General features: G+C 54.9%; 1 protein-coding gene and 1 long non-coding RNA gene across 3 annotated transcripts; one reads left to right on the forward strand and one right to left on the reverse strand.

The window, feature by feature from the left end:
* The first annotated feature begins 5,525 nt into the window (after positions 1-5,525).
* Positions 5,526-25,458, forward strand: AK4 (adenylate kinase 4). Of its 2 annotated transcripts, none has more exons than XM_058842983.1 (5): positions 5,526-7,485; positions 18,557-18,676; positions 19,712-19,884; positions 21,508-21,626; positions 22,952-25,458. In XM_058842983.1, the coding sequence occupies exons 1-5, from the start codon at positions 7,377-7,379 to the stop codon at positions 23,064-23,066; spliced, it is 636 nt and encodes a 211-aa protein (XP_058698966.1). In that variant the 5' UTR covers positions 5,526-7,376; the 3' UTR covers positions 23,067-25,458. The 2 variants fall into 2 exon arrangements, with proteins under 2 accessions (XP_058698966.1, XP_058698965.1); XM_058842982.1 differs by lacking the exon at positions 5,526-7,485 and adding an exon at positions 10,991-11,543.
* LOC131581090 (uncharacterized) lies at positions 5,661-8,836 on the reverse strand. Its single transcript, XR_009278013.1, has 2 exons — positions 8,736-8,836; positions 5,661-8,301 (listed from the first exon to the last, which is right to left on the reverse strand). It is a non-coding gene; the product is annotated as an uncharacterized LOC131581090 (long non-coding RNA).
* Positions 25,459-26,279: the final 821 nt, after the last annotated feature.

Consider the following 26,279-nt stretch of genomic DNA (forward strand, 5'->3'; position numbering starts at 1 on the left):
TTATCCCAGAATATATATATTAAATATCTTTGAGATATATATCCCAGAATATATATTAAATATATTAAATGTTAATATTTTGATAATATATTATTTAAATGTATAATATATTAGATATTATATATAAAATTTATATTTACAAATTTTAATTTTAATTTATTTTAAATATTAAATTATCCCATAATATATATATTAAGTATCTTTGACATATACATATATCCCAGAAAAAGCTCTATGTGCTTTTTTTAAAAGCTGGGTTTTATAAGGATGAGTTCAGCACTCACTGGAACTGGAGTGTGCTGGTGGGGAGCACAGAGCAGAGCAGGGACCTCAACCAGAGCAATAATGCAATATTTTTGGATGGGAAATGGCACATTTCTCACCAAAATGATACAATATTGATTTTCCCCTCTCTGTCCACACACCCCAGAGCTCGTGCACATTTCTCAGGTCATGCCCAGCACTGTCCCTGTCCCATTCAGGGGGACACATGTGACACAGAGCACGTAACATTTCTAAAATCTTTAATGCTTGGACAAACTCCAAACTCCCTCTGCTGCTGCTGCTATCCTCAGGTGTGCTTTTGGAAATTGCAATTCCTCACTCTGGGTTATAAAGCAGAGTTTCCAGCTGGGGTTTGCCTTATTCCCCTTCACTCTGTCATAGGGAGATTGGGAATTAAGGTTCTGTTTCCAGGAAGGTTGTTCATAATGGCACAGAGGGTTCAGAAATCCAGGCAGGATGGCAAACAACCTCCAAATCCACTGCAAAGTGTTTTTTTCCCATTAAGGATGAGCTGAGTGCCTCAGTGCTGCTTAAATGGAATCAGCAGGACCACGTGGGAAGGGGAAAATGGAAAGTGTCAGGGATCTTAGAGCCAGAGAAATGAGATGTTCTGCCTGGTCTCTGTCACCCTGGGCTGCCTTTACACGGCACAGTCCACATTAAGAGAACTGTCACAGCTGAACATGGGTGTCAAACCTACTGAGAACATCCAGACTGCAAGACAAAATCAGGAGGAGACAGCTGATGTGACCATTCCAGCCCATGAAACCTGCCAAGGTGAGGAGCAGGGCAGGAATTTTCTCCCATCTCTCTGTTTTCTCATTTCCTCTTACATTTCAGGCAGTTTTTTAAGAGGCTGTGACATCTCTATGTTAAATTTCCTTTAACATAGCTGGGTTCAAGTGGTGAAGAAGTGAGGAGTCCACAGCCTAGGAAGGAACTAAACAGACCCTGTTTTTCCAGTAATTTTCAGATAAAACCACCAAGAGTTTTCCTTTAATGGGGCTGTAAACACAACTGCAGAAGCTTGGCACATTTACATCCAAAATTAATTAGATTTCATTAGCAATAAACTTCTGGAAGTTTTCATTTCCAGTCCCCTGGATACCCTTCAAACCAGGATGCAGCAAGGCTTTGGAGGCTGGAGATGTGGATATTCTGCACAGGGAGGAGATTTTTCTCCTCAAACAACCACGTGACATTTTTATCACTCTGGGAATGTGAGCACAGGGGTTTGAGAGAACTGCCTGCACGTGGGACACACCAAATCAGGAAATCCTCGTGGAGCTTCTCATGTTCTCTCTGTGATTTGTGTCCATCTCATCCAGCACAGCCATGGGAGAGGGATTGACTCCTCTTCATCCAGTTCCCTCTGGAGGAATCGCTTCTGCTCAAACACTGTCACCTTTTAGTGTGTTCTCAGAAAGTCATGAAGTCTTTATTTAAATAAAGCAGGAGGTGAGATTCCCAGCATGGGAAACAGCTCTCCCTGTACCAGTTAAAGAACTGATGCTCACTGACCTCCCCTGCTCCTGTCCCAGCCCTTTCTCTTTGCCAGCACCAGCCCAAACCTGCCTGTGCTGGTGCTTTGTGTGCAGCCCTCAACTCAAAGCCTTGAATTTTCCACCACCCTCAGCCCCAGGCTGGTCCCAGCAGCAGGGCTGAGAGCCATGGATGGGGTCCACAGCTCCACTGAGAATCCACCAGGAATTGTTTGCTCTCTGCCAATTTTATTTTTAGGCAGGAGGAATCTGAGGGTTGTACAAATGTTTAAACACGAGTCTCTCCTGAATTATTCAGTGTATTCTGACTGCTCCTGGAGTTAATTCAAAGGGAGGGCAGTCCAGAGAGCTCTGCCATTCACTGTGGAGAGGAGGTGGCAGAGGGAGCACCAACAACCCCTTGTCCTCTCCAGCCCTCCTGCTCCACAGGCTCCAGCTCTGGGCTCCCCTGGCACTGCTGTCCAGCACCAAATCTGAGCAAATTTGCCTTAATTTAAGGTGACCCTGTGCAGCACAGACCTGGGGACCGCTGTGTTCTGAGCTGTGAGTGAGGCTGCAGTGCCTGACTTCAGAAGATCCAAGGAAAAACCTGAGCAGCTTCATCTTTTTCTCCATTTTCTGCTCTGATTGAAAGAGGCTTTTTCCAGTGGCAGGTGCACATCCCTGTGCATGACAAAACACAAAGTGCAGCTCTCAGCCTCTTGAACTCAAAGGGGAACTTGAGATTTGAATTCTAATTTTACCTAGGAACTGAAGCACAGCTGGGAGCCAAAGCCCTTTTGAATAGAGGGGTCTTTCCTCTGGCTCCACCACTCCCAGAAAAATTATAATGTTTGCCCAACATCAATTAAAGAGCTTGTCTAAGAGTATATTAATCCTACGTGAGTGTGTGCACCTCTCCTGCTCCTGTGAAATGTTATGAAGAGCAAATGATGTCCCAAATTGTGCAATCTTGGCTTTCTCACCTGCCCAAATACAGAAATTACAGCAGTAACTTTGATACTGCACCACACTGGAACACTCAGCTCCTGCTGAGGACTTCTGTCCCTGATCAGCCATCAAATAAAGTCACAGCTTCCCTTGGTGACTCAAGCTAATGACAAAATGCAGGGTTTACATATAATCCAACAACTCAGCAAGCAGCTCTTTCCCAAATGTGAGATACAGACAGAAATACCTCATGGAGAAAGGAGAAGGGATTGTGTCACCCTCTGCTCACCCACTGCTCCTGGGCACTGCTCTTCCCAGTTCCAGGGAAAAACAGGACAGTACAGCCTTCAGCAGAGCTCATTCCACATTGTCCAACATCTCCATTGCACTGAGGGATTGCTTAATCAGACATAAACCCCAGTTGCTTTCTGGTACATCTAATATTTGCATGAGGACATTGCAAGTAGGCAGCTGGGTCTGTAAAGATGTTGAATCACAAAGGTCTGGGTTGAAGTTCAGGTTCAAGTGTCTGCATTAAGCTGGAGAAGATCTGAATGAGCAGCAATTAAAGCAGTCTGACTCATACAGGGCACTGCTGGACTTTGAAATGGCTGAGTGCTTGAAGCTCTGTTGGGAAGGATTCTTCTTGTTTTAGTCCAACAGTAACAGAAGGTACATTTAGGGGGGAGAAATGGCATTTTGGGGAAAGGCAACATCTTCACCTGGTTTCAAGGCCTGCAGACAATGGATGCCTTTAATCCTGCTGCTGTCAGAAGGGCCAGGAGCAGCAGCTCCCACCCTTAAAAGGCTGAGCTGAGGCTGGGAGCCAGGAGCAGAGAGAGCAGTTCCAGTCTGCAGCCTCACAGCCCCGAGGAGACGTGACAGGAGCAGAACCGCTCCTCTCCTCATGCAGAACGTGGGTGGGAAGGCGGCGGCGGCAGATCCAGATGGGAAAAGGGACTTTCCTGATGCAAGAGCCTGAGAACCTCTGGGTAAGAACAAACCTAAGAACAGACTCATCTGGAACGGCAGCTGAGAATGAGGAACTGCCTTGCCTTGGGATCCAGCCCAGAAATCACAGACAGCTTTATCAGAGAGGGGATGGATTTTGTTTCTGAGGCTGTAGCCTGCAGGTTGTTCATGTCTTGCTTTAACACCTTGGTGGGAGGACGCGCTCTGCTGGCAAAAGAGACTCTGAGGGTTGCATTGTTCATGTGCAGCAATATTTGGACAGCAAACCCACCAGTCTGTCCCATTCCCATATCAGTAGGAAGCTACAGGAAAAAGAAATGGACTCTGTCCACTGTGCTAAAGAGGGAGATAAATCCCAGTAAATCTGACTGGAGAGGTGTTGTTGTGAGGCACAGCCAGTGCTTCAGCTCCTGTTCCATCCAGAGCTCGAGGCTGTGCTTGTTGTGACAGGAAACAAGGCTCGAGTCACTGGGGCGGGCTCTGGGCCCCTTTCAGCAGCTCCAGACCAGCGTCCCACGCACTGCACATCCCTAAAAACGGCACGGCTTGGTCATTAACCTCTAACCCGAGCCATGGCTTGGCAGGTGAGCAGTTCTATTCCTCGGATCCGATCCATAACAAACCCTGGATCTGCCTCCCAGCACTCATCTCGCCTCCTGTGGGCAGGAAAAGCACTTCTAGAAGGAGCCAGGAGCGCCTGGGGCTGTCCCTGGGGCAGCAGCAGCAGCACCTGGCCGGATGCACCTGCCTTTCTCCCAGGAAAGGGGATGCACACTCCCCGAGCACCTGCTGGATCCCAAAATTGGTAAAAAGAGAGCTCTGGGCAGCTTTCAAGTGCTCCCATGCCCAGGATCCCCCAGCTCCTCCTCTGTCCCGTCCATCCTGGGATGGGAGTGTGGGACACTGCTCCTTTTTGGGATAAGCACATTCCTGCCTGATCAAGAGGTGCCTGTAACCTTTGGAAAGAGGAAGCTGAGGGTTGACTCTGCTCAGATTTTAATCCAAAATTTAAGTTCTTGGTAGCAGGATGTCTGTTTTTATTGTTTGCAGTTTCTGGTGAGGCAGAGCCCTTCTCCAGAGCCAGCCTCGAGCCTCTGTCACAGCACCAGGAATAATTTCCCCCCTTTAAGTGACTCAGGCTGGCCCCAAAAACTCCCAGTGAGCAGCAGGGAAATGAAAAACCATCTTCTTCTTACCATCTCAGGGCTAATCCCCGTCCTCTCCCTCCAGCAGCAGGGAAGCACAGGGCAAAGCCCTGCTGGACATGAATTATCCAGCCCAGAAAGAAGAATTTTAAACACCACTGGGTCAATGACCAGGCTGAACGTCGGGATGGAGAGTAAATAATGACCTCTGGAAAGCGCCTCACCAGCCTCGGCAGCCTGAATGCCACCAATTCCTCGGGGAAGGGCAGGAATCTGGGAAACAGGACGTTTCTGCAAGGCTCCGGTTACTTTATGCAAAAATCTTGGCATTTCACAGTCCCATCACGAGCCGGCCCGCGGGGCCCCTCTGCTGTCGTGTCCCAGCACTGCAGAGTTAACTCACACGGCACAAAGATCAGCTCCCTGAAAACCACCTCATTTCCAGGGGAAAAATGACCCAGGAAATTCAGTCTCCCACTCACAGAGCAGAGAGGCCCCGAGGAAATCCTGCAAAGACTGTCCCTGATCCACCGGGACCTCACTGCTTCAAGATTCCATTTCCCACCACATATTTCCACTTAGAGCCCTCTGAGTTACAGTAGCCAGCCAAGATTGTGGTATCCTTCTATTAAAAAGTATTTTAAAAAGGCTTCATTTTCTCTATTGCTACAGAATAATTTGTTCTGTTACCAAGTATCCCCCACCGAGGAACCTCTTTGTTATTGAATATCCACCAGGCTGCACAGGACCTTGCTTTGGGAATCATTTCTGAACATTTCCAATGCCCAGCGTTTCTGGAAGCCCTCCCAAGATGAAACAGCCAGTATCGAGGCAAAATGTGTAATATTTTATTAAAATAAACGTGATTTTTCCACCAAGGACTCCAGGTGAAACGAGCAGGCTGCGGTGGAGCGGGGCTGGGTGGCTCTGGTGGCCCCAGGATGCCGTGAAGCTCAGATGGCTGCCATCCTTCAGTTATCACAGTACTGTACCTTTACAAGAGACAGCATCAGCACTGTGATAACTGAGCCAGGGCAGCCTGGCAGTCATTGGCCCCTCCGTGGCACTGCCGAGTCCTCGGCGTCCTCAGTGTCCCCAAAACCCCGCCTCACCCCGCAGGTGAAAGCCTCAGGAGCTTTAACACAAGTGGCTTTGCAGCTGAGGTTCACTCCAGGAAATTACCCACATAATTAGCGTTATCTTAATGACCACGGCGGTAGCTCCGAGTGGTTTGAAGCGGCGGCTTCTTCTGGGCAAATCCACCCACGCTGGATTTAATGGAGAAAGAGTAACCAACCCTCCTACACAGAACCAGCCCTTCCTCCCCCTTAAATCCAGCCAGCCCTTGGCTCATGCTGCTCGTATTGGGTGTCAGGGAGCACTGGGGACAGTGGCAGCCAGCCAGGAAAGCTGCTGGAGCCACTCTGGGACAGCGGCATCACCACGGGCACGACACCGGCACCGTGCCCTGAGCCTGCCAGGCTCCTGCTGCTTGATTTTCCAGGAGCTGGGATTTTCCAGCCCATCCCACACCTTCACTGGGCTCCTCTGGAGCTTGGCACGTGTGTCACAGCTGATCCTTGCCGCGCCCTCCGAGGGGAGCAGCCCCCAGTGCCAGCTGTGCTCGCAGGGACTGAAGCTGCAGCAAGCAAAGAGGGGCCTCCAGGTGTCTGAGGTGGCGTTTTTAGGTCACCAAATCCACATAAAAACATTTGATACACACAATCCCATTAATTAGCTAAATTACAAGCTTCCCTCAACCTATATTTTCATCAGCCTCACTGTTTTTTTCTCTTCTTTAAAAACAGGCACTGCTGAAAAGATCACAGAACTACTTCTCCATCCCCCACTTTGTTGTGTATTTCTACAACTTTACCCCTTTCTTGTTTTTTTCATTCCCTAAAACCAGGCATTCTTGAAAACATCACCAAATTATTCCTACAACCCCCACGCTGCCTGAGGGAATCAGATACATCAAGTTCTGAAAGGAGTTTAAAAAAAACACCACGGTTTTAGGCTGCCCGAGTTAATGTGTTACCAAGTTTCCAATAAAATCTATTTATGATGTTGATGGACTCCAGCAGCACAAGAAGCTTCCACCAGGAGGAAGCAGGAACTCCAAAAATTGGGATTTTTTTTTTTAACACTCTAAAATAACTCACCTGGCAAAGGGAAGGTGCAGAGATGCTCCAGAGGGCTGTTTTTAAGAGAGAAACACAAACCACTCGGCTGGATCCAGCCGTGAACACGCTGCCTTACAAGTTTGCAACTCCAGAGGGCAACGGAGAGGCAAACATGGAATATCGGAGGAGCAGCACGCAGGGGAGAAAAAAAAAAACACATTTGTACATTTTAAAACAAACTCCAAACATACATTACATAAAAAGGGGACAGTCAACAGATTATGCAATGCTGACGTCAGGCAGCACGGATGACTTCAGCATGCATTCCCAAATTTGCAGATTTGCCACCGTTTGGGGATTAATCATTAAGGAATTGGCTGTTGCTAGGAAAGCACAACAAAAACTTGCTAAAAATATTAATGGATTCTGTCCGTGCAAGAGTGGGTTTTGAAAAGGAAAGGAGCTGCATGAGCAGCGAGCCCTTGGCTCTCACTCCGAGGTGTTTTCACACCACCATTGGTATTCCAGGTGAGGAATTGGACTGATTTTGGGGTGGGATTGGGAATTCTACATTTCACAGGCTGAGATGATGAGAGAAGAATCACTGCTTTGCAATTCAAGCCTGCTTTGATCATTCCATCAGGATTTTACTGTGCTCCAGGAGTTACTGATCACGGTATTAAAGGGAGAGGGAGAACAATTCCTCCCCAGCACCCTCTGGCACAGCAACTGTTGGAGTCACACCCGTATTCCAGGGGCTGATGCCATTTTCTCTGGAGGATCCACCTCTTCCCCCAGTGCAAATACAGTTTGTTATCTTGTATCTCACACACACTCTGATTTTTGCTTTGCCTCAGCCAGACTAAAGCTCAAGTAGGTTCTCCATTTATCTGGAAAAAAAACACCTCTTTTATAGCAAAACCCTCATTAGTTTTGGAGTCCAGCACACATTTTTGTTCTTGTTATTGCTAAAGCCCTGCAAATTTCCATACACTTTTTAAACAAACCCTTTACTTTCCAGTGTTTGCTGCCAGTTCTCACCTTTGAAACTCGTTTAAGTTGGCCTGGTTGGCTTTTTAAACTCCAGTTCCACCTCCTGCCCCTTTGGGGCTGGTGACATTTTTGCAGTTGTTTCACAGGAACCAAAATTCCTTGGGACTGGAATTGGGGACGTTCCCTGCCCACAGCCCCAGGGCTCGTCCCTCCCCACCCCTACGCACGGCTCGAGGATCTTCCAGCGCTGCGAGCTGCTCTCCCCGCCCGGCCTCGGGAGGTGCGAGGGGAACAAACCTCCTTTTCATTTCCATCTTCCCCAGCGCGGTTTGAACGCCAATCCCGGCGAGCCTGAGGAGGGAAGCAAACAAACACCGGGTTACGGGGGTAGGGCAGCGGCGGAGCGCGGGCGGTGACACGGCCGCGGGCACGGAGGCGCTGAGGGGCGGCAGAGCCCGGCAGGGCCCGGCCGGCACCGCCGCTGCCTCCCAACTTCGCTCCCCGAGGTTACCTGCAACGGGGGAAAGCCGTGGGGCAGCCGCGGGACGGGACGGGACGGGACGCGGCGGGACCGAGAGCCCTTCCCCGATAGCCGCGGAGCGCCCCCCGCCCCGCTCGCCCCTCAGGAGCCGCCCGGGGCAGGGGGGGCGGCGGCCCCGCCCGCGCACCCCCCGAAAATGCGAGTGCGCCACGGGGCAGCGCCGCGCCCGGCGCCGCCGGCCCCGCGCCCCCCGCCGCCGGCCGCCCACCCCGCGGTGCCCGGGGCCGCGCCGGGCCGGACCCACCTGCGGGCGCGGCGGGGCCGGGGCGCGACATGACGCAGCACGGGCGGGCGGGCGGCGTGAGCGCCGCCATCTTGCCGTGTTTATGGCAGCGCCGCGCGCCCACGTGACCCGCGCCCGCTTCCGGGGGCGGCGCGGGGGCGCGCGCGGGCGGGGAACGGGATGGGGGGGGAGACGGGAGCGCGCGCGGGCACGGCGGAACCCGCGGGGGCGCGCACGAGGCACCGGAACCGGCACCGGAACCGGCACCGGAACCGGCACGGACACGGACACCGACACCGACATGGACCCGGCACCGGCACCGGCACCGGCACGGACACGGACACGGACACCGACATGGAGCCGGCACCGGCACGGACACAGGGCTGCGCCCGCCGGGACAGCGCTGGGAGTGACACACAGCGACACACACACAGTGACACACAGTGACACACACAGTGACATACAGTGATACACACAGTGACATACAGTGACATACACACACAGTGACACACAGTGATACACACAGTGACATACAGTGACACACAGTGACACACACACACACAGTGACACACAGTGACACACAGTGACACACACACACAGTGACACACAGTGATACACACAGTGACATACAGTGACATACACACACAGTGACACACAGTGATACACACAGTGACATACAGTGACACACAGTGACACACACACACACAGTGACACACAGTGACACATACACACACACAGTGACACACAGTGACACACAGTGACACACACACAGTGACACACACACAGTGACACACAGTGACACACAGTGATACACACAGTCACACACACACAGTGACACACAGTGACAGACACACACAGTGACACACAGTGATACACACAGTGACATACAGTGACACAGTGACACACACACAATGACACACAGTGACACACAGTGACAGACACACACAGTGACACACACAGTGACACACACAGTGACACACAGTGACACACAGTGACAGACACACACAGTCACACACACAGTGACACACACAGTGACACACAGTGACACACAGTCACACACACACAGAGAGGGAGTGACACGTGCACCGAGGACAGGACACACACACACACGAGGAATGACACCCAGAGAGCCACACATGCAGAGGGAGCCATGCACAGACACACGAACACGGGTGACAGAACACACACAGCGACACACACACACACAGAGTGACACAGTGACACACACACAGTGACACACACAGTGACACGCAGCGACACACACACACACAGTGACACACACACAGTGACACACAGTGACACACACACAGTGACACGCAGCGACACACACACACAGAGTGACACACAGTGACACACACAGAGTGACACACACAGTGACACACACAGTGACACACAGTGACACACAGGGAGTGACACGCCCCCCCCTCCGTGTCACCAGCGCTGAGCAGCCCCTGTGCACAGCGGGCTGTGCGGTGCCGGGCTGTTCACCGGCTGCCAGGCTGTGTGTGCCTGTGCCACCTGTACCTCCGCAGGCTGTACCTCCCCGGGCTGCTGTTTCCAGCTGTGCACACACAGGCTGTACCTCCCCGGGCTGCTGTTTCCAGCTGTGCTCACACGGGCTGTACCTCCCTGGGCTGCTGTTTTCCAGCTGTGCACTCACAGGCTGTACCTCCCCGGGCTGCTGTTTCCAGCTGTGCACCCAGGGGCTGTACCTCCCCGGGCTGCTGTTTCCAGCTGTGCACCCAGGGGCTGTACCTCCCCGGGCTGCTGTTTCCAGCTGTGCACACACGGGCTGTACCTCCCCGGGCTGCTGTTTCCAGCTGTGCACCCAGGGGCTGTACCTCCCCGGGCTGCTGTTTCCAGCTGTGCACCCAGGGGCTGTACCTCCCCGGGCTGCTGTTTCCAGCTGTGCACACACGGGCTGTACCTCCCCGGGCTGCTGTTTCCAGCTGTGCACTCACAGGCTGTACCTCCCCGGGCTGCTGTTTCCAGCTGTGCACACACGGGCTGTACCTCCCCGGGCTGCTGTTTTCCAGCTGTGCACACACGGGCTGTACCTCCCCGGGCTGCTGTTTCCAGCTGTGCACCCAGGGGCTGTACCTCCCCGGGCTGCTGTTTCCAGCTGTGCACACACAGGCTGTACCTCCCCGGGCTGCTGTTTTCCAGCTGTGCATCCACAGGTTTCCAGCCCCCGGCCGCGTTTCCCGGCTGTTGGCAGGCGGGGCACACGCGGGTTGTACCCACCGGCCGCAGCCGCCGTGCCCGCCCCGGTGCTCGCGGTGCCCCGCGTGTCCCCCCCGGCTCCCGGCGGGCTCGGCCGTGCCGGGCGTGCGGGACGTGCCCCGGGAGCCGCTTCCGTGGGCAGCGCTGAACCGGGAGAGCCGGGATGTGCCGAACCAGGATGCGCTGAACCGGGATGTGCGGGACCGGGATGTGCTGAACCGGGATGCGCCGGGCCGGGATGTGCGGAACCGCGGGAGCCCCGTCGGGCCGGGGGATGAGCGGGCGGCTCCGGGACTACAAATCCCAGGGTGCCGCGGCCCGAGGGGGCGGGCGGGCGGCGCGGGGGGAGCGGCCGCAGGGTCCCCCCGCCCTGCTGATGTGTCCGGGCGGTGCGGGGGGAGCGCGGCCGGGGCGGCTGACGCGTGTCCTGCCCCGCAGCGCTCCGGCGCCGGCAGCCGGCCATGGCCTCCAAGCTGCTGCGGGCCGTGGTGCTCGGCCCCCCCGGCTCGGGCAAGGGCACGGTGTGCGAGAGGATCGCCCGCAGCTTCGGGCTGCAGCACCTCTCCAGCGGGCAGTTCCTGCGGGAGAGCCTCGGCGGAGGCGGCGGTGAGTGCCCGCGGGGCCGCCCCGTCGGGACCGGGAGCGGGGGGACCCTGCCCGAGCATCTCCGGAGGGGCAGCGCCGGGACGGGGTGGGGATGAGCACGGGGAAGGGATGCGCATGGAGACGGGGGTGGGATGGAGACGGGGATGGACGGGATCCGTCTCCACGGCGGGCGCACCACAGGTTGTTTTCTTCCCGTGGATTTGGCACGGCTCATTCATCGCCCGCTCCCTCCCGCCGGAGCTCAGGGAGCCGCTCGGGAGAAGCGGGATGTGAAGCCGTGCGCTGCCGGGGATGCGCGATAGTTTTCTGGGCGCTGTGCGGGGTGATCACGGCTCCGGAGAGGGCGGTGGGAAAGCCTCAGCTGGGCTCAAACCCGCCCGGTGCTCGGGGCTGTATCAATAACCGCATCCTGCCCCTGGTGCTGCCCGGCCAGGGATGGCAGATGGCCGGGATGCACGGATGGATTGGGAATGAGCGCTGGTCCAGAGGGAAAACCCGCCGGGAATATCGCTGCCGGTCACCCGCTGCTCTGCCCGGCTCCCAGAAGCGGGGGGAGCTGCAGAGATGGGGTCAGCGCCCACCTCGCACAGTCACAGTCTGGTTTTTTAGGGCTGGCAGCCCCCAGGCAGGGCAGCGCTGCCTGTCCCGGCTCCGACATCCCAATCCAAACCCCTGGGAGCTGGGATGCGCTGTGCCCCTGGCCCTTGGCCGGCGAGGGGCTCCTGGTGCAGGCGAGGCTCTGCTGAGCCCCAGAGCGGCAGGACTGGGCAATCCCGGCGTATTTCTTTTCCCAACACTTCCTCCTCTCCTCTGCTAATTAATGTGTGAAAGAGCGAGCCGGGGGGGGAAGCTGACTCACCGGGCAGGGGAACGGTGAAACGGCGTCGTTGAGAAAAGAGAGGATTTAGAAGTGATTTCTATTCTAGAAGGATGGCAAAAACAGGGAGGAAAATTAGGGAGGGTAAAGTTTTGGAGAAGCGCATGGTCCGACAAGGGCGTTGCACACAGCTCTGCGCTGGTCACTCATGTAAAAATATCCAGATTTCCTTTTGTAAATAAAAAGGACAATAATATTTCCTTTAGAGGGAGGCTCAAAATTTGGAAAATGCCGATGAGGGCTTTGGCTGAAGGACAGAAAGCTGGGCTGAAAAACGAGCAGAGGTGCAGAGTGTGGAGAGGGGCAGCACGCTGAGGCTGCCCACCACTGACTGTCCCCAGCTCCACATTTCAGTTCGTGCTCTTGCCACAGAGCTCCTCTGGGGACACTGGAGAAGCACGAAGAGCCAGCTGAAGGTGTCTTGGGTACATTCAGAAGGAAAAAACAGGGAGAAACGCAGGGAAAATTACTCAGAAGGAAACCAGCCGTGGTTTGGTTCATCTGGCGTGACATTTGGGTCCCACCTTCGACTCAGCCTCCGTAACAGCTCTCAGTGAGCTGCAGTTATTTGGTTTAACTTTTTTTTATTTTTATTTTTGCTGTTTGCTTTGGACAAGCTGTTACATGACTGTGCTGCCGTGTGCCAGCTCCAGGGGAAACGAGGTGGAAGTAGCTCTCCTCTTCCCAAGTTTATCAGCTGCGTCACCGGCTTTGTGCTTTAGGGGAGCTGGGGCTCTGCAGAACCAACAGGGTCATTACAGACTCATCATCCCAAAACAACTCTGAATCCTGTGTTTCCACAGGGATCTTGGCCTGATGTGCCAATGCTCCAGGGATTTTCCTGCCAGGCGTGAAGGGTTCAGGGCCACGGGGTGCTCCTGCTGCTGGAGGAAGGCTGAGTTCCCAGCATGGAGAGCATTCCAGGCTGGAGCTGGTGGTGGCAGTCTCAGGGAACAAAGGTTCACTTTGAGGCAGGTGAAGCAGCTGAATGCACGGCTGCTGCTGAAGTTGTGCTCCAGCGAGCCCCAAGTTCATCTGCCCCCGCCCTTGTGTCTCCTAATTAGTGTCTCCCAGCAAGGGGCTGCTCTGCTGCAGGAAAAGGCCTTTGTAACACCTTGGAGAACTCACAGGCTGTGTTTTGGTGCCAGGCAGGGGTGCTGGAGGGTGGTGAGCTGTTTCCTTGGCCAGCACTTTCCCCGGAACCCAGGCCATGGTCTCTGGTGCTGGCAGCATCCCCAGGTCTTAGCAGGACTCTGCTGAAAAAACCAAATCACTTGTCCTGCTTTTGGCCTCATGTCTGTCCCACTGCTCCCTCCCAGGTGCTCTGCTGGAGCCAGAAGTGGCTCCTGTCCCCTCCTCGTGACAGAATTCCTTTGTGAGCATCCACCAAAGTAGGAACAAAACAGAATTCCCTGTGGGATGTGGGCTGTGCAGCCCCACCGCCCTTCTCCACACCTTTCCCACGGATTGTGCTCTTTGCTGGCCATGCTGGCCTGGTTGGTGGCCAAAGCTGAGCCCAGGGATGCAGCCTGCCTGTCCTCTGCTTTTCCACAGGTTCCTGCTGTGTCCCTGTGTGTGGGAGCTGTGTTCTGGCCATGGCCATCACTCCCAGTCCTGGCTGCTGCTCTGCAGACAGACCCCACTGTCCATCCAGCTGCATTTGGGGCCACATCAGGCTCCTGCTCCCTAAAATGACATCCTGATGCTGAGGGCAGCAGCAGTGTCAGGAAAAAGGTCCCAAAGCTGGGTGACATCAGTTGTGGCTTAACTGTGGTGGTGCATTGGTGTCCTGTTCACTCCCAGGGTTTCTCCTCTTTGTTACCTCTGGATTGTGCTGCTGTAGCCTAAAGAATAGCAAAAAAAAAAATCCTGGGAAGGGTTTTGGATAGGGAGAAAGCCTGGAGCTGTGCTGGAGGCTGCCCAGAGCTGTGTTTGGGAACAGCTTCTCCACCAGCCTGTCCTGCCTGGCCCTGGGTGGCTGCTGGGTGGCCTCGGGGCAGGGACACATCCCTTGGGGCAGGGACACGTCATTTGGGGCTGGGACACGTCCCTCGGGGCAGGGACACATCCCTTGGGGCAGGGACACATCCCTCGGGGCAGGGACACATCATTTGGGGCAGGGACACGTCCCTCGGGGCTGGAACACATCATTTGGGGCAGGGACACATCCCTCGGGGCTGGGACACATCATTTGGGGCTGGGGCACATCCCTCGGGGCAGGGACACATCATTTGGGGCTGGGGCACATCCCTTGGGGCAGGGACACATCATTTGGGGCAGGGACATGTCCCTTGGAGCAGGGACACGTCCCTAGGGCAGGGACACATCCCTCGGGGCTGGGACACGTCCCCTGGGGCAGGGACACATAATTTGGGGCAGGGACACATCCCTCGGGGCAGGGACACATCCCTCGGGGCAGGGACACATCATTTGGGGCAGGGACACATCCCTCGGGGCTGGGACACGTCCCTCGGTGCTGGGGACACATCCCTCGGGGCAGGGACACATCATTTGGGGCAGGGACAGTTCCCTCGGGGCTGGAACACATCCCTTGGGGCAGGGACACGTCCCTTGGGGCCGGGACACATCCCTCGGGGCAGGGACAGTTCCTTCAGGGCAGGGACACATCCCTTGGGGCAGGGACAAGTCCCTAGGGCTGGATCTGTGCTGCTGTGATAAGGAGGGACAGATCAAGGTCGCGTGGGGGAAGCCACAGGGAGCTGGGAGTCCCGTGAGTTTCAGGGCAGATTAAACCCACGGTCATCAGATTAATGGGATTAAAGCAGGAGTTGAAAGGCTGGGTTTGAACTCAGTGCACTAAAACCCCCTTTGCTACCTGGAGTAAGTGCAGAGTAAATCCTGCACCCCCTCTGTGAGCCAGGCACAGCACTGGGGGTTTGGTGCTATGGGGTGAGCCCCAGCTCCTCGTGTTGGGGACCAGGATCTCCCCAAACCCTGCTCCCCAAACCCTGCTCCCCTTTGGAATGAGGCCAGGCAGGGCTGCACCAGGGAGGTTTTACATGGGGCTGGGGGGTGACAAGGGGACAGCAAATGTTAAATTTGGAGTTCAGAGTTTAATGTTTGGGCCTGGAAGGAGCCCCAAGGGCTGGGGAGGTTGGGATGATACTCTCCAAGGCTGGGGATTTGGAGAGCTCTGCAGGTCCTTCCTGCAAATCCAGGCCATTCCTCCTTGGAGAGAGGAAGGAGAAGCTCCAGGAGCTCGCCACACAGAGGGGACAGAGGAGCAGCAGGAATTGTCCATGGCAGAGCTGTGGAGAGCTGTCCATCTGTCCTGGGGCCGTGGGAAAGCTGCAGCCTCGGGGCAGCAGGGCTGTGGGGCTCTGCCGTGTTCCCAGCCCGTGTTCCCAACCCCAGCTGTGGCTCGGGGTATTTCTGGCTTGCAGATCCAGGCCTGGCTCCAGCAGCCCTGCTGAGCCACAGCTGGTCCCTGGGACGGCTGTCTGTCCTCAGGTGACAGCCAGACCTTGTGTGACCTCTCCCAACTCCTGGGATGTCCATCCTTCCTTGGGGTGACAGCCAGACCTTGTGTGACCTCTCCCAACTCCTGGGATGTCCATCCTTCCTTGGGGTGACAGCCAGACCTTGTGTGGCCTCTCCAGCTCCTGGGATGTCCATCCCTCCCCAGTGACAGCCAGACCTTGTGTGACCTCTCCAGCTCCTGGGATGTCCATCCCTCCTTGGGGTGACAGCCAGACCTTGTGTGGCCTCTCCAGCTCCTGGGATGTCCATCCCTCCTTGGGGTGACAGCCAGACCTTGTGTGGTCTCTCCCAGCTCCTGGGATGTCCATCCCTCCTTGGGGTGACCCTCCTTGGGGTGTCCATCCCTCCCCAGTGACAGCCAGACCTTGCCCAGCAGCTCCCAGCTCTTCCCTGGATCAGCCCAGCCCTTGCAGGGAGCTCATTCCCTGTGAGCCTCTGACTGTGTCAATAAATATAAAAAACCATAATAAAAACACAAAACTCCTGTTTTTATAATATCTCTGCCCTCAGGGCTCCGTGCTGTTTGCACAATCCGCAGGGTGTTTTTTCCATGCCCGTGTCCTTGGCTTTCCCAGGCGGGATCGCTGCCGGCGGTGGTGTCTGGGCAGTGACAAAGGAGCTGTCATTGAGGAAAGGTGTTTTCTGCTCGCTCCCAGCGGGGCCAGCTGGAATTCCTGCCTGGATGGGAGGCAGTGGGATGAGATCCCGGTGACTCAGCCCGTGAGTCAGCTCTGCCCCGCTCCCAGGCAGGTCGGATGCTGGATTCCAGCATTCTGCACTTCTGGCTCCGCTCCAAGGAAAAGAGGCTGGACCTGCTGTCGGGAGAAGGCAGCAGGGAAAAAAAATCTTTGCTTTTTCCAGGCAGATTCTTTGGGTTCTGGATTAAACCTGGGAGCGTGGCTGGTGTGGGAGCCTCATCTGCCCCTTTCCCAGCCATCCCCATGCTTCCACAGGGGGATGTGTTCAGGCTGGTTCTTCCCTTAGATCAGACCAATTCTCCCCAAGAATTGTTTCTCTTGCAAAAATTCCTCCTGTAGCTGGGGAATCCGTGCCCAGCCAGGTGCAGGAGCTGCCCACTTGGACATCTCTGTGCAGCCTGGAGCTGCCTCCAAATGCAGGATCCTGGGGATTATTTCTGGAGAGGACTCACACTTGGAGAGGGCTGAAATGTGCTGTCCTCACCAGAGAGGGTGCAAAAAATAGAGCAGGGAATTGTTCATTTCTGGTGACAAATGCTGTTTCAGCTGCCGTGGGAAGGCAGCAGGAGAGGTGACCGTGGGGTCCTGGGGTGGGAGCAGGACTTGTCACACACAGGGATTTTCCAAATGTTTTCTTTGTGTTTCTGAGGGGCTGAAAGAAAATCATGGCAAATTTCAATCCTGGAATGGTTTGGGATGGAAGGGACCTTACAGCCCATCCAGTGCCACCCCTGCCATGGCAGGGACACCTCCCATTGTCCTGCTGGCTGCTCCAGCCTGACCTTGGGCACTGCCAGGGATCCAGGGACAGCCCCAGCTGCTCTGGGAATTCTATTCCAGCCCCTGCCCACCCTGCCAGGGAACAATTCCTGCAATCCCAAGATCCCATCCAGCCCTGCCCTCTGGCACTGGCAGCCGTTCCCTGTGTCCTGTCCCTCCATCCCTTGTCCCCAGTCCCTCTCCAGCTCTCCTGGAGCAGCTGAAGCTGAGGGATGTGGGAGAGGCAGGCAGGAGCCTGGGAATGTGCTCTTACCTTGCAATTACCACAATTACCTTCTCAAGGATGTGATCTCAGGAATAATTTTCTTGTCTGAGTTTATCTCGAGTGGAGACAGTGAAAACTTTCAGCCCTGGGGATGGGAAGCAGGCTCAGGTGTCTGGGACAGCCCTTCCCTGTGCCAGAGTCACCTGGGACCGCATCGGGGCCATCTCCCATTGGAACACAAACCCCATGAGGAGCTGGGGGTGTTCAGCCTGGAGAAAAGGAGACTCAGGGGTGACCTCATCGCTCTCCACAGCTCCTGGAAGGAGATTTTGGGCAGCTGGGGTCAGGCTCCTTCTCCAGGCACTGACAGAACGAGAGGACACAGCCTCGAGCTGCACCATGGAAATACAGGTTGGATCTTAGAGAAAAGATTTTCATGGATAGAATAATAAAACACTGGAATGTTCTGCCTGGGGAGGTGGTGGAGTCACCATCCCTGGATGTGTTTATGGAAAGATCTGGATGTGGCACTGAGTGCCATGGTCTGGTTGTGGTGTCAGGGCTGGGTTGGACTCGATGATCTTGGAGGTCTCTTCCAACCTCGTGATTCTGGGAATTCTGGGAATTCTGGGAATTCTGGGAATTCTGGGAATCTCCTGAACCAAAGGAGCACATCCAGGGCTTCTCTCTCCATCAGCTGAGGGATTGGCTGAGGCCCAGCATGTTCCTGCTCTCAGGCATCTCAGGAATTCCCATTCCTCCAGCCCCACAAGGACCGTGTGGCCTTTCCATCACGAGCAGAGCGACGCTGCCAAAAACCTCCCAGACAGAGGAGGCCGGGCAGAATTTGAGGGGGAGTGATATTTTTTTTTATGTGGAAATGTCATGATTTTTTAATTTTCCTCCCTTTCTCATCCATTGCTTTTGGGTTTTTCTCTCTTGTCTGGAGCAGAAGCTGGAGTCCTGGCACAGCAGTACCTCGAGAGGGGTCTCCTGGTGCCCGACCACGTCATCACGCGCGTGATGATGGCAGAGCTGGAGAAGCGGCGGGAGCAGCACTGGCTGCTCGATGGTGAGTCCAGAGGGGCAAATCCCAGCCCCCTGTGGAAGATCCCTTTGTTCCAGGAGAGAGAAAAGGCAGGAGATGCCTTTGCTGGAGGTGGGAGGGGAGGCAGGAGCTGCAGGCAGGGCCTTGGAGCGTGTCCAGCTGAGCCCTTGGCACCAGGGGAGGGCAGGGAGAGGAGCTGGGTGTTCCATAAAGCAGAGCAGGGCTGGAGATGGGCCAGGAGAAACTTCTCCCCTCCTTCCTGTGTGTGTGAAGCAGCTCCTCAATCCCAGCCCAAAAGCCACCCGAGGTGGAGGGATGGGAGATGCTGAGGGAAACGGGGACCTGGCCATGGCTGGAATGAGAACTGGAGAATCCCAGAGTGGTTTGCATTGGGTGAGACCTTAAAACTCACCCAGGTCCACCAGGGGCACCTCCCACCTGGCCCAGGTTGCTCCCACCTGGCCTTGGGCGCTGCCAGGGATCCAGGGGCAGCCACAGCTGCTCTGGGAATTCCATTCCCACCCTGCCAGGGAACAATTCCTGCCCAAGATCCCATCCAGCCCGGCCCTCTGGGAGCCATTCCCTGTGTCCTGTCCCTCCAGCCTTTGTGGAAGATCCTTCTCCATCTTTCTTGTGGGCTCCCTTCAGGTCCTTAAAGTCCCTTCCTACCCAAACCACCTGGAATTCTGGAATTCTCTGCTCCAGCTGCTCTCTGGCTCTCCTGAGGAGGACAGGAATGTTTTACTGCAGTATCCTTGATGCCCTCCACACCAACCAGCAGCCCTGTGCACAGCACTCTGCTCCCTTCACGTTTTCCCTCATCATTCCAGCATTTATCCCTGTCCTGCCCTTGTCCCCAGAGCAGGGACAGCAGGCCCAGCCCGAGCTCTGGGTGTCACATTTTGGGAGCTGTTTTTCCTGGGAGCCATGTGCCGGTGTCTGCCTTTCCCAGGGCTCGTGCCACCGCGGGGCCGGGCTCCGGAGCCGCCTGACGGGCGAGTTCTGCTCCATCCTCGCCCCTTCCCGGCCTCTCATTCCCAGCCCTCATTGCCTGCCCAGGTTTCCCTCGGACGCTGGGACAGGCCAAGGCTCTGGATGGGATCTGTGAGCTGGATCTGGTGATCAGCCTCAACATCCCCTTCGAGACGCTGAAGGATCGCCTGAGCGCGCGCTGGGTGCACCCCGCCAGCGGCAGGGTCTACAACATGGACTTCAACCCTCCCCACACCCAGGTGAGAGCCCTGGAGCTGCCCAGCAGCCACACACAGCGGGAAAATGCGGGGGAAGCTCTTTGAAGCCCTTTCTCTGCCGGAGCTGGGATCCCCAAAAGCCCTGGGGACGCTGTCCCGGTGAGGGCTGTGAGGGATTGAGCTGAGCTCATGAGGATGGAGGGATTTGTGCGGGCAGGACGAGGCTTTCGGCCTCAGGGGGGACCTGATGGGGTCGGTGATGTGGCTCTGTGTGGGTGATGTGGCTCTGTGTCACTGATGTCACTCTGTGTCACCGATGTGTCTCTGTGTCACTGGTGTCACTGTGTCACTGATGTGGCTCTGTGTCGCTGGTGTCACTCTGTGTCACTGATGTGGCTCTGTGTTGCTGATGTCACTCTGTGTCACCAATGTCACTCTGTTTCACTGATGTCACTCTGTGTCACTGATGTCACTCTGTGTGGGTGATGTCATTCTGTGTCACTGGTGTCACTCTGTGTCACTGATGTGTCTCTGTGTCACCAATGTCACTCTGTGTCACTGATGTGGCTCTTTGTGGGTGATGTGGCTCTGTCACTGATGTGGCTCTGTGTGGGTGATGTCACTCTGTGTCACTGATGTGGCTCTGTGTCACTGATGTCACTCTGTGTGGGTGATGTCATTCTGTGTCACTGGTGTCACTCTGTGTCACTGATGTGTCTCTGTGTCACCAATGTCACTCTGTGTCACTGATGTGGCTCTTTGTGGGTGATGTGGCTCTGTCACTGATGTGGCTCTGTGTGGGTGATGTCACTCTGTGTCACTGATGTCACTCTGTGTCACTGATGTGGCTCTGTCACTGATGTCACTCTGTGTCACTGATGTCACTCTGTGTCACTGATGTCACTCTGTCACTGGTGTCACTCTGTGTCACTGATGTGTCTCTGTGTCCCTGATGTGGCTCTGTGTTGCTGATGTCACTCTGTGTCACCAATGTCACTCTGTTTCACTGATGTCACTCTGTGTCACTGATGTCACTCTGTGTCACTGATGTCACTCTGTTTCACTGATGTCACTCTGTGTCACTGATGTCACTCTGTGTCACCAGTGTCACTCTGTGTCACCAATGTCACTCTGTGTCACCGATGTCACTCTGTGTCACTGGTGTCACTGATGTCACTCTGTGTCACTGGTGTCACTGTGTCACCGATGTGGCTCTGTGTGGGTGATGTGGCTCTGTGTCACTGATGTCACTCTGTGTCACTGATGTGGCTCTGTGTCACCAATGTCACTCTGTGTCACCAATGTCACTCTGTGTCGCTGATGTCACTCTGTGTCACTGATGTCACTCTGTGTCACTGATGTGTCTCTGTGTCACTGATGTCACTCTGTGTCACCGATGTCACTCTGTGTCACTGATGTGTCTCTGTGTCACTGATGTCACTCTGTGTCACCGATGTCACTCTGTGTCACTGATGTGTCTCTGTGTCACTGATGTCACTCTGTGTCACTGATGTCACTCTGTGTCACTGATGTGTCTCTGTGTCACTGATGTCACTCTGTGTCACTGATGTCACTCTGTGTTGCTGATGTCACTCTGTGTCACTGATGTCACTCTGTGTCACCGATGTCACTCTGTGTCACCAATGTCACTCTGTGTCCCCCCAGGGTGTGGATGACCTGACAGGAGAGCCCCTGGTGCAGCGTGAGGAAGACAGGCCCGAGGCGGTGGCGGCGCGGCTCAGGAAGTACAAGGACGCTGCCAAGCCTGTGATCGAGCTCTACAGGTGAGTTGGGCAGCAGCAGAAAGCCCAGCAGGGCTCTCAGGACAGGCTCCAGCGCTGCTTTCCCGTTCCCAAATCCCAAAGAGCCCCGGCAGATTTCTGGGACCAAGCCCTGAGCCTGGCCAGGGCCTCCCCTGCAGGAAGGAGGGAGATCCAAAGAAATTCCCAGCTCCTGCTCGTCCTGCTGGGCTCATCATGGGAGGGGTACTTGGGCCTAGAGCCACGGTGGGACATGCCAGGAAAAATCCATCCAGGAGGGGTTTGGGTGAGGCACAGAAAATCCATCCAGGAGGGGTTTGGGTGAGGCACGGGGGGTTTGCAACAGGGAGGAGAAGGGAGAGAGCCCAGCACTCGCTCCAATGGATCTGCCGGGAGCACAGCAGTGCTCCAGGGCTTGCTCTGGGCAATTCCTTGTGGGATCTCCCTGTGGGGTTGTTGTTCCCTGGATCTGTGGGGAAGTTGTTCCCTGGATCTGTGGGGTTGTTGTTCCCTGGACCTGTGGGGAAGTTGTTCCCTGGAGCTGTGGGGTTTTTGTTCCCTGGATCTGTGGGTTTGTTGTTCCCTGGATCTGTGGGGCTGTTGTTCCCTGGAGCTGTGGGGTTGTTGTTCCCTGGAGCTGTGGGGTTGTTGTTCCCTGGACCTGTGGGGTTGTTGTTCCCTGGAGCTGTGGGGCTGTTCCCTGGAACTGTGGGGTTGTTCCCTGAATCTGTGGGGTTGTTGTTCCCTGGATCTGTGGGTTTGTTGATCCCTGGAGCTGTGGGTTTGTTGTTCCCTGGAGCTGTGGGGCTGTTGTTCCCTGGATCTGTGGGGTTGTTGTTCCCTGGATCTGTGGGGTTGTTGTTCCCTGGAGCTGTGGGGTTGTTGTTCCCTGGATCTGTGGGGTTGTTGTTCCCTGGATCTGTGGGGTTGTTGTTCCCTGGATCTGTGGGGTTGTTGTTCCCTGGATCTGTGGAGCTGTTCCCTGGATCTGTGGAGCTGTTCCCTGGATCTGTGGGTTTGTTGTTCCCTGGATCTGTGGGTTTGTTGATCCCTGGAGCTGTGGGGCTGTTGTTCCCTGGCCATCTTGGGAATGATGGATTGCTCCAGAGTGGCAAATCCAGTGCTCAAAGGGAGGAGAAGCCCAGGAGTTTTTAAGCACGTGGGGGGCCCAATTCCTGCCCTTGCAGGAGAAGGGGGGAATTACAGAATCCCCAAATGGTTTGGGTTGGAAGGGACCTTAAAGCCCATCCCATTCCACCCCCTGCCGTGGGCAGGGACACCTCCACTATCCCAGGCTGCTCCAAGCCCTTGGGATGGGTTGGTCCTGACTTGTCCCACCTTTTTTCCAGGAGCAGAGGAATCCTTCACTCCTTCTCTGGCACAGAGACCAACAAGATCTGGCCCTACGTGTACACCCTGCTGTCCAGCAGGATCCCGCCCATCCTCCCGGATGAGGAGCACTGAACAGCTCCTGCCAAGGACTGGGATCTCATTCCATCCTGGATTTGGTTCCCAGCACAGTGCCAGGGCTGTGCTGGGATTGAGAGATCATGAACTGGGTGGAACTGGTGGACACCAGTTACAGCCAGGATCAGATCTTTGTTTAGAAGGTTGAGTCTGCTGGATAAAGGGTTTTTTTTTCCCCTCTTTTGGGGCTCTGGAGTTCTCCAGCCTGTGGTGCATCCTGGATTGGTGATGCTGAGCAGGGCATTGGCCATTCCAGGTTTACACAGCTTTGCCATGGTGTCCTTGCCATCCCCTTCCAGCCCCCGAGCCCTGGCTGAGCCCAAATGTGCCATCCTGTCCCTCCACAGGATCGTTTACTGCCGAGGACTCTCTAGGCTGAGGTGCTTGGGGTTTTTTTGTCCCTATAAATTATTTTCTAGTCAATGTATTTCTCAGAGAAATAAAGCTCTAGAAAGCACCACTTAGCCCAGTGGGAATTTTGGGAGCAAGGTGGGAAATTACAAAGCTGAGAGAGGTGAGGATCACATTTCCAGCATTGATACACACAAAAGAGGCAAAACATGGGAGGTGAAACATTCCCTTGTGCTCTTCCCACAGGGAGAGCTGAGCTCTGGGCTAGGAAAAGCTGCTGTACAGGTTTTTATGGAATGCTGGGAGGCTGAGCAGGAGCTGGGCTGGGAGCAGGACCTTTGTGCTTTCCTGGTTTATAGCTTTTAATACCACAAGATAGCGATGTGCTAAGAGTTTCTCCCAAAGATTTATCTCCACGTGTGCTTCAGTTTTGGGGTGAAATCAGCTCATTCCATCTCCTGTGTTGCCTTTTGTCCCCGAGGTGCCCTGGCCAGGGGCTCCCTTCAGCTGCTCCTGCTGTGTTCCCCAGCAAAATGATTCCCATCCTCAAATCCCAGAGACTTTTCCTTCCTTGGGATGCAGCCAGGGCCATGCCCAGGTGTTTTCCCACCATTTGCAGCATCCTTGGATTGTCTTGGGGCCGGGTTTTTCTCAACTGGAAGTGCTGTCACCCTCTTTTTGTAGGATGCAGTACCCGAGCAATGGGGACATTGTCTCCTCGAGTTGCCTTATTTTATAAACTCTGTATTTTAGGGGGAAAAAAAAATAAGAAAAGCAAAAAAAAAAAAGAAAAGCAAGATGTGTATTTGTAACGGTTAAAAAAAAAAAGCAACAGAAAAAGCTCTGAATTTCAGCATCAGCTTTTGGGAATTGTGCATGGAGCTGCTGGATCCACAGGGAATGCTGCTTCAGGCAGGGGGGATCACAGGAACCTGGCACTGCCTGGCACCTCTTGGATTAATCAGAGCAGCCTGGGAACCTTTCTGCTGCTGGATGTCCCTGGGTTTATTTTTCCTTGGAGAGTGGCCCACAGCAGCCAAAGGGGAATGACAGGATTATTTTTTTAGGGATTTTTTTTTTGTTTTTCCCCACGTGTGAAACTTCAGCACCTGCCTGGGTTTATTTCTCCCAGCAGAGCATCCTCGTGCTGAGCAAGGATCCCCTAAAATCTGCTTCATCCTGGTGCTCTCCCCAGTGGAGCCAGAGCTGGATCACTGCCCACATCCCCCCTGCTCAGCCCTGCCTGGGGGAGAGGCCAAAGAGCTCCCACCCTGCTCCAGGTGGGAATTTTCCAGGTGGGAACCAAGGGATTGTCAGGTGTCACTGCTGTCCCAGGGAGCCTTTCCTTGCTGGGAGTCTTCCAGCCGGCAATGCAATCCTATTTCAGAAAGATTTGGGATTTTCCCATGACCCTGGGATGAAGGTCTGGGCTGGTTTTAGACACAAATCCAGAAACAGCCAAAACCTGTGCGCTGCTTTCTTTGGAACAGCTTTGGCCAGGAGGGGAGGAGATTTTTAGGGGGGTTTTTTTTAGGTTATAAAAGCAGCTGAGTGCCAGGCAGAGAGGCTGATCCCTGCTTTGCCTTGTCCTGTCCTTGTGTCCTGTCCTTCCCTCGTGCAAAATTCCTCCTGCAGAGAGAATTCCACGCAGCCCAGCACAGGACAGGCCTGCAGATGCCTTTCCCAGGCTTTGAGCCCTGTAACAGCTGTAGAAATCCCGTGGCTGTGCATGCCTCCAGCCCTCGGGATGGGTTTTTCTACCGGACCTGTTGCATTTCCCGAGACCAAATTCCAGCGGGGATGGGGCTCTGTCCCTCGCTGTGCCCCTGCCGCTCTCCCCTTCGGTATTTTACTGTGAATCCCGACCCTTTTGTAAAGCCACAGCAATTTTGTACTGACCCGAGATACTGTGTGGAGGGAGGAGCCTTTCCCCCCTGGAATGTCACGCCGAGTTTTCTTCCCGGAGTTTTCTTCCCGGAGTTTCCTGCCGGTGAATCGCTGCAGCTGTGTTTCTGCTCTCAAGATGTAAATAAAGATTTTCTCCTGCTGATCCCTGTGCCGGCAGAGTCTGTGTGGGTCGTGCCTTGCCAAGGCAGCAGGGCAGCGCTGACCTGGAGTTTCTTTGTAGGAGCTGAGGAGGAGGATGAGGAGGAGGAGAGAGGAAGAAAAGGAATCAGAGCATCCCTGCCCGAAGGTGGAAAACCCTGCAGGTTCTGGGTTTGGACACACCTCAGCTCTTTGGGTCCTTTAGCTGATAGAATCCAAAATATTGGGTAAAAAACCCGTTTGGATGCAGCCATTTGCTCCTGCCCTCAAATCCTTATCCCAGCATGTCGGGATCCCAACATCCCAACATCCCAGTATCCCAACATCCCAGCACTGCAGTATCCCAACATCCCAGTATCCCAACATCCCAACATCCCAGGATCCCAGCATCCCAACATCCCAGCATCCCAGCATCCCAACATCCCAACATCCCAACATCCCAATAACCCAAGATCCTGGGATCCCAGCATCCCAACATCCCAGCATCCCAACATCCCAGCATCCCAATAACCCAAGATCCTGGGATCCCAGCATCCCAACATCCCAACATCCCAGCATCCCAACATCCCAGCATCCCAGTATCCCAACATCCCAGCATCCCAACATCCCAACATCCCAACATCCCAGCATCCCAACACCTCAGCATCCCAGCATCCCAACATCCCAGCATCCCAGTATCCCAACATCCCAGCATCCCAACATCCCAGTATCCCAACATCCCAGCATCCCAACATCCCAGCATCCCAACATCCCAGCATCCCAACATCCCAACATCCCAGCATCCCATCATCCCAGCATCCCAGGATCGCAGGA

Source organism: Poecile atricapillus, chromosome 7 (assembly GCF_030490865.1).
Source record: "Poecile atricapillus isolate bPoeAtr1 chromosome 7, bPoeAtr1.hap1, whole genome shotgun sequence".
NCBI lineage: Eukaryota > Metazoa > Chordata > Aves > Passeriformes > Paridae > Poecile > Poecile atricapillus.

Bases quoted from the DNA above. Each gene is read 5' to 3' on its own strand.
- AK4 (XM_058842982.1), top strand. From the start codon at position 11,399: ATGGCCTCCAAGCTGCTGCGGGCCGTGGTGCTCGGCCCCCCCGGCTCG. The intron at 11,544-18,556 runs GTGAGTGCCCGC...TGTCTGGAGCAG, and splicing joins GAGCCTCGGCGGAGGCGGCG to AAGCTGGAGTCCTGGCACAG. The intron at 18,677-19,711 runs GTGAGTCCAGAG...TTGCCTGCCCAG, and splicing joins GCAGCACTGGCTGCTCGATG to GTTTCCCTCGGACGCTGGGA.